Source organism: Pyrus communis, chromosome 6, assembly GCF_963583255.1.
Source record: "Pyrus communis chromosome 6, drPyrComm1.1, whole genome shotgun sequence".
NCBI lineage: Eukaryota > Viridiplantae > Streptophyta > Magnoliopsida > Rosales > Rosaceae > Pyrus > Pyrus communis.
In genome coordinates, this window is record NC_084808.1 from 2,435,110 (window position 1) to 2,444,351 (window position 9,242).

Here is a 9,242-nt window from a genome sequence, read left to right on the forward strand (position 1 = left end):
TCCAAGTGATACAAAGTCTATTAGGAAAGATATTCTAGATCCCAAAGGATTCCTAATCTATCTCTACTTAAAATTTGCACAATCACAATATGTATTAGAACATATGTCACAACAAATATTTGTTATTAATCATTAATAATTAACTCTTTCTTCTAAAACACGCGTAAAAGTGCCACACTATTTAGAGGCCAATGTCCATGTGCAGTGTGCACACCAAACCCTAAATTTATCTCCAAAATTTTCTCAACAAACAAAAAGAAATAGTGTTTTAGGCCGAAGCAACAGCAACCAACCATACAAACAAACCCTAAACTCCTCCCAAATGCCAACCATTTTGCCAAAGATTTTCCTTATTTACTATCTTCTTAATAAATTCCTCCTCTCCTTGGTCCACAGGCATCTTAGGCCTCTCCTCCCCTCCTCTTGGTTCCCCCACCACACCATTCTTTTTTATACCAAAACACCACCACTCCAATCCCCACCTTCTTCGTCGTTGTCTTTGCCTTTGCCTTTGCCTTTGCCTTTGCCTTCTGGTGTGCCATCAAGTCAGAATGGACCCCAACGAGCTTAAACGCGTGTTCCAAATGTTTGATCGCAATGGGGACGGGCGGATCACCAAGCAGGAGCTCAATAACTCTTTGGAGAACTTGGGAATCTTCATCCCGGACAAGGAGCTCGTCAACATGATCGAGAAGATCGATGTGAACGGAGACGGGTGTGTGGACATTGATGAGTTTGGGGAGTTGTACCAGTCTATCATGGACGAGCGCGATGAGGAGGAGGATATGAAGGAGGCATTCAATGTGTTTGATCAAAATGGAGACGGGTTCATCACTGTGGATGAGTTGAGGTCGGTTTTATCGTCCCTCGGGCTTAAGCAAGGGAGGACTATAGAGGACTGCAAAAGGATGATCATGAAGGTGGATGTGGATGGAGATGGAAGGGTCAACTACAAGGAGTTCAAGCAAATGATGAAGGGAGGTGGGTTTAGCGCATTGAGTTAACAAAAATGCATTATTATTTGCTTAGTTTTTTTAGATGGGGGATTGGGAATGGATGAGTCTTAAATCTTAACTGGATGTGTAAATACTTTTGTCAAAGTACACAAAAGAAATGAGTGGTGATTGTGATCAAATGTTGGGGGTCACATGGTACGATTCAAATCCTCGAGGGTGTACGTGGCCTAGCGGCATTGGCAAATTGAGGCCGGGAGTGTGTGCAACCGCAGCAGGGTGGGGCTCCGGTGAATCCTATGGCTTGGGCATATGTTGTTGTTGTTGATGTGTTTAGGAACGAGAGAGGTAATATCTGTGGGACAAATCTTGGGAGGGGGGGATAGGAGGGCATAGAATTGAAGTTGGGGAACTTTATTTTCACCAAAATTGTATGCATTTCATTCTTTGTGGAATTTATTTATGTACCTTTTTTTTTTAAGAAGAAGAAATGGTAGCAATTTTATTCATAATATTAAGCAAGCATACAATCTTGAATGAGGGCATCCTGAATAATGTTCGGACTTTCGTCAAACCAATAACTAGTAACAGTAACTTGGTCATTGTATGCGCCACTAAATTGGCGGATGTACATGATGAGAAGCTCCGTAGGCTAGTTTTAACGTCCTCAATCAGTAAACCAGTGAGGAATACCCACAAGTAGAGCTGCCAATAGCTTAAACCACTTGTAACGCATCACACTCCAAAACAATGTGCTGCCATTGTCTTTTAAAACCAAGTGATTATTTTTTCCCCAATTTTTTATATGCTTGAAATTTCCCCATTGTATTTGTTATTTGATTATTGAACCTACTGTATATTGTTGTCATGAATTTTACCACATTGGATTGGACTCTAAATTATAACACCTTCGATTGGACTTGCATTGATAATTTGATTGATATCGTTTGATACTGAGAACATACAGTTATTGTCAATAATTTATTTACAAGTGCAGTTAACAGCATTGTAGAAGTCATCAAGATTATGATCTAATAAACATAGAATAATTAAAATTCGTACAAACAAATGAGACACACTTTTCATTACAGAATATAGTAATAACTCTAGAGCTGCAATTTGCTGGTTAACTTTTGGAGGATTGCAGAAGGGAAGGGGTTTCAGAATGCAAGACAATAGCAAAGTCAGTGACAGATCTTATACATATTAGAAATTTACAAACTTGTGGAAGTGCTGACAATATTCATTTCTTAGATGTCCTGTGTGGTTTTTCGTGGTTAAAACGGCTTGACAATATTCGCCCTGAGGACGACATATCGCACTTAACTTGTCACGGAACAAGGAGGCAATTTGCTAGTTTTTTTTTTTTTTCTTTTTTTTTTTTTGTGTGTGTGTGGAGGATATTCCCTATACGAATTCAGCAGCTTAAAGTTCTAATGTTTCGTCTTGTTAAATTTCAGTGAAGAAAATGATATTTTGGTATGGAAAAGATCGATAAAATGCAGACGATGTTTTAGAGAATTGCAGTGCAAAATTATGCTGCTACTGCTGTGAACGATTTCATTGGATTCCACCATTCTTTGTCGTCCATGCGTATCTCTAAGCTACATACTCACTAACAACTGTTTTGTTTTAAATCAAGCCTTACAACACACCTATGATACATGGACATGGACACGGATACGGGATACGACACGATATGACACGTGGACATGTTAAATTTTTAAAACGAATACACCATAGGATACGGCAATTAAAAAAATATATAAATAAATAAATATATCTAAAATATTATAAAATAAGCATTCAAATTTATTACTCAAGTTCAAAGTTATTTTAATAAACTCTAAACAGTTAGAAAGATAGTCCATCCAACAAGCAATTAGTCTAAAAACTCCAAAAAGTAAAAAGAATATACATACCACTACACAATAACATATTATAATATGCAAAATACAATAATATTATAATAATACAAAAAAGTTAAAAACAGAAAAGCGAAAGGCTTCAAATCAGACTAAGGCCATCTCTAACCGAGGGCTAGCCAGATGGCTCGTTTTAGCCCTCTGACCCTCCAAGATATTAATATTTTAATGAACAGTACATGGTCATATTTGCCTCCGTCTCCAACCGAAGGCCAAAGGGCTCGTTTTAGCCCTGTCACGAAAAACCATCTCCAACCGAAGGCCATAGGGCCAAACATAATTTATTATTTAAATTTAAAAACCACAACAACTTAAATTTAAAAACAACAACTTATATTTAAAAACTACAAATTAAATTCGAAAACAAAATTAACTTAAATTTAAAAACTACAACAACTGAAATTTAATATCCATAATCAACATCATCTTCATCATCTGCCATCGTAGGAGTATAGTCAGAGGTAAACAACTACCGTCGGCTCATAATTTCTTTTTCTTTCCTATCAAAATAGGTCTTACTCATTGAAGTGTAATTCGAAGTGTTCCTTTCCATATTCTTATCATCCATCTTTTCTTGTATTTGTTTGGCCTGTTCTTCATGCCTACACTTCCTTTCTTCCGCCTCAAGGGCATTTTGCTCTGCCAATAATCGTAATGAGGTCGCCACTTCATGTTAGCGGCATAATCATGATTTGCCTTACCCTTTCCCTTCAACCTTCGCGCCTTGTTTAGTCCCATAGTCCTAGGTATAGAACCTTCACCCGAAGACGGATTTTCTACCCTTGTTTGTTGAATGGTTGGAGATCCATCTTCATCCATATCTGCCACTGAGGATGCAATTCCAAACACCGGCGTAGGAGCTCTCTGTGGTGGATCTTCAAATAACACCCACCCTTTACAAATTTCCCAACAACTGTGAAACTGAAAGGTTTCGAGCTGCTCTCCATATACAATTCCTCCACTTGGCGTACATAGAAAAAAAATTAAAGGAAATTAATTTATGAAATTAAATCTAATATAATTAAATATTTAAAATAAATTGTGAAAACACTTACTTCATTGTAGTAATTAGCGCCACTTTCATGTCTACTTGCGGCTGCTAACAATACTTGATGCCATTTGTTCAAACTTGGCTGAAGATATTTCTTCCATCTTGAAGAACAACTCTCGTGGTTTCGAATATTCATTGGAGTGGTGCCTTCATAGAACTCTAAGTATTTTTTGGACACAGGAGTCCAAACACCGTCATTTGTTTGACAATTCCCCCTCACACTATCTTCCAACACCCATCTATAAGCCTTCCAAAGAGCTTCATCTTCTTTTCGGGTCCAAACCCTACCCTTCATTGCAGATGAGGCCATTTCAAAATTATTAAAAAAATTGAAGGATATATTTTTGAAAGAGTAAGGAAAATATGAGAATTGAAATGGTGTAGGAATGGTGAAAATTTTGTAAGGAATGGTTTAGGTATTTATAGGAAAAAAAATAGAATTTTTTTTAAAAAAAATAAAAATAAAAAAGGCCCGAAAAACCTCAAAAAAAAAAAAAAAAATTATTTTTGAATCCAACGGTAACGGGCGCTAGCTAGCAATGGCTAGCTGATGTCAGCTAGCCGTTGGATTCAAAATTCTTTTTAAGAATTCCTGTCCGTTATAGCCGACAGGATTAATCAATTTTCTGGCCAGCCCTCCAGTCCTTTCAGATTTCGTGGGGCCCTCTTAGATTCCACGATCCATCTGGCCTAGCCCTCGGTTGGAGATAGTTTTCGGGCTATTTTCGGCCCTCTGGCCCTCCGACCCTTCGGTTGGAGATGGCCTAAGGCTTCGAATGGACTATGGAGTAGTGGTATGGATATTATAATATATCATTGTAATAGTATAATATTAGTTTCAGAAAGCAAAAGGCTTCGAATCAGATTAAGCTTTTAGTTTCAGAGATGGGTTTTGTCCTCGGGGAATCAGATTAAGGCTTCGAATGGACTATGGAGTCATTGAATCAGTAAAGCTGAGGAGTAAGATCAGGAAGACATCGGATTCAAAACTATTAACAAAGTGAAAACGAAAGCTCACCACCCACCAGCAGTTGCAGACAGAGACGAAGGAGACGACGAAGCAATTGTAGACAGAGAAGATGGACAAGAAGGTGCAATTGCAGATAGAGACAACGGAACAGTTGCAAATGACGGTCAATGGTGATTTGTGAAAGTCTCCCAAGCAGAGTGATTTCTGAGGTTTGAGAGGTATATCTGAATTTTTTTTTTCTAATTATCCTTCGATTTTAGAGTGATTTTAGTTGGCTAACTTCGATCAATCACGATTCTGTGCGGATTTATTATGATTATTTTTTTTTTTCTGATTATCCTCCTATTTTAGTTTAAAACATATCCAAAAAGTAAGATACTCGTATCTCGACAATACAATACGCGTATCTCATCAGTCCTAAACGTATCTCTTCACTCCGATACTTATCGGGCGCGTATCCACACGTATCCGTATCCTTAGCATGTTAGATACGAGACACAATGGCTTTCTCCCGTGTCCATGCATCGTAGCAACACACACTAATCTCAGCCTTACATGTGTCTATAAGACAAACTCATCACCCAACTCTATTTAACATTCAAATAGAAACTAGTCGTTGCTCCCTTTTAGTCTTCCTTGCTGACTAAGCCAAGATAAAAGGCAATGATTCATTTAGTTCCAACACTCCCCTCTAAATGATTTATGGTCTCGACTCCAAAGTAGACCTCTCAAGCAAAGTAGACCTCTCAAGTACACAAATCTTGCTTTAGGCAGTGCCTTGGTGAAGATGTTTGCCATTTGATCCTCTAACTTGCAGTACAAGAGTTTGATCAAGTGAACTTTCTTTTGATGTGCTTGGTCTTTTTATTTGAATCTTAGTATTAATTTATTGGTTATTGTGTAAGAATTTGATAGTTTGAAGTATATTTCCAATGTAGGACATGTGATTTCCTCATGAGCAAAAAGTGGTCAAATGGATGAATTTTGGAGTGATTCCAATTGAAGGATGTTCGTGACTCCCTCAACTAGTCCGTGTCTTTTGACAATGGGCCCTTCTACAAAAATGTTGGGGATGTCCTAAGCTTTAAGGTCTGATTTGGAGCTTTGAAGGGTCAAAAACATGGGATTCTTTGCGGCTGCCCAAATTTCCCAAAGTTAGAATGGGAATATATTTCCTAGTTATCTTATTCAACTTAGTTTCCTAGTTTTTAAAAGGCCTTTTCTAGGAAGGATTTTATTTTGTAGTAGTATAATTAGGGTTGGAGAACTCGGCTTAGAGTGCTTTTGACGATTCAAGTTTATTTACAAGGTGTTCTTTATAATTTTTTTCTTTATGATTGTGATAACTAATCTCTTTTGCTAGGGCGAGGCCACGAGCCGTAGCAAGAATATGTAGTTTCTTTTCAATTTACTTGCAATATTATTGTTGACTCTAAAAATTACAAAACCTACGTGGCGCGCAGGCCGAGTAACTAATAAGCTAACTATGTCCTTCGGTCGGATGCGGGGCGTGCCAACTCGTTGGCCGAGCTTGGTCGAGGAGTAAAATTTGCTGATGTCGCTTTGGGCGCGTCGTTGACTTCTCTATCTTGCGATTGCGACCGAGGAAAGAACGCTCTCGGTCTCTGGGTTCTACAGCCTGAAGACAAGGCTGCTAATTCTGCGGAGTTCACAAATCGTCGGAGCCCGATGCGGTCACTGTGATTATATTCGTAAGAGTATAAGCACGTCGAATCGAGACCAAACTATATGGGCACAGGTACTCAAACGTGATGTATGTCTTGATGGTGAACGTAGTTCGGCCGTCGGAATGCCGAACCCTGAAACTCACTTGCGAGTATCCAATCATAAAACCACTCGGCGTCCAGTACACCGAGTAATGCAATTCGTAACACTTAACTATGCCGAGAAGGTTAGTAAGGTGACCTCTGCCAACAAAGGTTCGAAAACCCTTCTCGACCGAGACTTAGATAGATAACCGGTCGACCTCGACGCAGTGCTGTTTATCCAAACTGAAGGTGCTTCTTGGTCGGCTGATTCTGCAGCAGCAGTGCTGTTTATCCAAACTGAAGATGCTCGCCGGGTGCTTCCACAGTGCTGTTTATCCAAACTGAAGGTGTGTCGGCAGGAAAAGAAAAGGAAAAATCTCAAGGTGTTTGAGAGGTTTTGCGCAGGGCAATTGTATGCTGATTTGAAGGGGCTTTTCTGTTGCATGATTTCTTGTATTTATAGTGCCCCATTCCTTGAAACCAATTCTGATTTGGATTGGGAGTCCTTGTCCCATTTCGCCTCTAACTCGAACAAACCTACTCCTACTGGGATTCTGAATTTTCCTTCTTTTCGGGACTCCATTCCTTGCCGGTCGAGAATCCTGGTCGCACCAGGACTTCCTCGACCTTTTCTATTCATCTGGACAACTTAGGATAGGATTTGGCCGACCCTGCCAGCTGGTTCGGGATTTATTATTCGGCCCATAGTATTTACCATTACCTTGGGCCGAGCACATCTTGCTGCTCGGCCCAACAATAATATTTTGGGCCCAAACATTGCCCCCTCGCTTCTGAGGTCGCCGACTGTTAACTCTTGGTCGGGCCTCAGCCATGAAGAAGCGAAAACATTTATTGCCTTTTTGGACTTTACTTCCTTAATGACCATTATTCATGCGCATTTATGAGACATGATTGCACTTTCCTCGTTGCCCCCGACGCGTGGCCACGTGTCGATTCTCTGCCGCTCTTAAAATCTTTCAATCATGGGCCTTGAAACCGTGCACTAACTGAAACGCCTTATCCTCATTAATGCATTAAAACTGACGCCGCACACAACCGTGCGTCCTGGATTTTCGACTCCTCGATTCCATCTTCGCAGGTTCCCAAAATATCCGAAATGATTGGAGACTTTCCCGGTTAAATTTCCCCCCAATTTGAACCAGTGCTTTTCGAATTCCATTGCTTTTTTGAATTCCAGACGTTTGATCTTCACTCTGAAAAGCCTATAAATACCCACATTTCTGTCATTCGCACCTCACGCCTTCAGAAATTCCGAAATCTCAATTTGATATTTTCTGTTCATTCAACCAAAAATTTCCAGTTCCTCCTTCTGCAATATCTTATTCTTCCAAACCATTTCCTCTCCTCTATACCAATGGCCTCCTTCATTTCGAAGTTTTCTGACGAGGTCAACAAGTGCAAAGATTTCATCGATCGGAGCGCAATCAAAACACTACGCTTTGAGAACGACATGGCCACTACTCATCAGATCCTGGGCCCCCTCTTCAGAGATGTAGTGCCGTCGTGCATCACCACTCTTCTCAATGAGCAATGCCTAACACCCCTGCTTCAAGGGTTTGACTGGTCGAAATGGTGTTTGGCTCGGCCTCAAGGAGCTTGGCCCTCGACCACCACAGCCTGGGCCGCCTGGGTGGACCGAATGAGGTCCTTCTTCGGCGAGGAGTGGAAAGCTCTTGGTATCTACGATGCCATCCTGCTCTCGACCATGGAGATTACCATGGACAAGGAGCTGCTTATGGCGGCCCTGACTCTATGGTGCTCGGCCACCAACACTATGGTCCTTCCATTCGGCTCCCTCGGCCCCACGGTCCTCGACATCACGGCTATCCTTGGGACTTCTCCATCCAGCCTCCCAATCGACGCCGCTCTCTCTGGATGCCCCTCCCTTCTTGACCTGAAGGCGCTTTTCGACGAGCGGGCCGTCGAAACGCTCGGCCGAGGCGATCGGGAGCCTTCAAAAGAAGAAGTTCAAAAGCTTCATAAGAACTTCTTCAACTACAACACCCTCATCCTCCATTTTGCCGGCCGAGGCGAGGAGAGTCTCAGGAAGGGAGAACATGAAGCCTTCCTTTTCTACTGGTACAACAAATTTATTTGTTGTACCAGGTCGAACAAATGCTTGGTCGAGAATATGCCGGTGGCCCAGGCCTTGGCTAGTGGTCACCCCCTGGCGCTCAGCCCGGCTATTCTTGCCAACCTCTTCCGTTGCTTGGCCGAAACGACCATCAACAAAATTGACCCGCACCAGAACGGACCCCTCTGGGTGTTTCAACTCTGGCTGCAGGTCTATTTCTCCACTCTTCGGCCTGAGGTCCCTGCTCTCCAGCGCTCGGCCGCCCTCGGCCCCCAACTGGCCTCTCGACCGGCCCCTCCGCACCGGGCTGATGAGGTTCTTAAACATTTTTTCGGTCTCGACGTCCTTTCGGACGACGAGTTCCTGGTGTGCTGGCGCCAGGAGTACCCTGCCTCAATCAGGCTCCCGACAGCAGCTTGGGCCGAGGCCGAGGATGCAGGCCTCCGTCAGTCCTGGGGGTCATTTGTCCTGACTCGCGA

General features: G+C 41.8%; 1 protein-coding gene across 1 annotated transcript; it reads left to right on the forward strand.

The window, feature by feature from the left end:
* The first annotated feature begins 426 nt into the window (after window positions 1-426).
* Window positions 427-1,488, forward strand: LOC137738413 (calmodulin-like protein 3). Its single transcript, XM_068478050.1, has one exon. It carries the CDS (start codon window positions 552-554, stop codon window positions 1,002-1,004), a length of 453 nt encoding a protein of 150 aa, XP_068334151.1. The 5' UTR covers window positions 427-551; the 3' UTR covers window positions 1,005-1,488.
* Window positions 1,489-9,242: the final 7,754 nt, after the last annotated feature.

What these genes read in the sequence shown, in the direction of transcription:
- LOC137738413 (XM_068478050.1), top strand. Translation starts at nt 552, where the DNA reads ATGGACCCCAACGAGCTTAAACGCGTGTTCCAAATGTTTGATCGCAAT.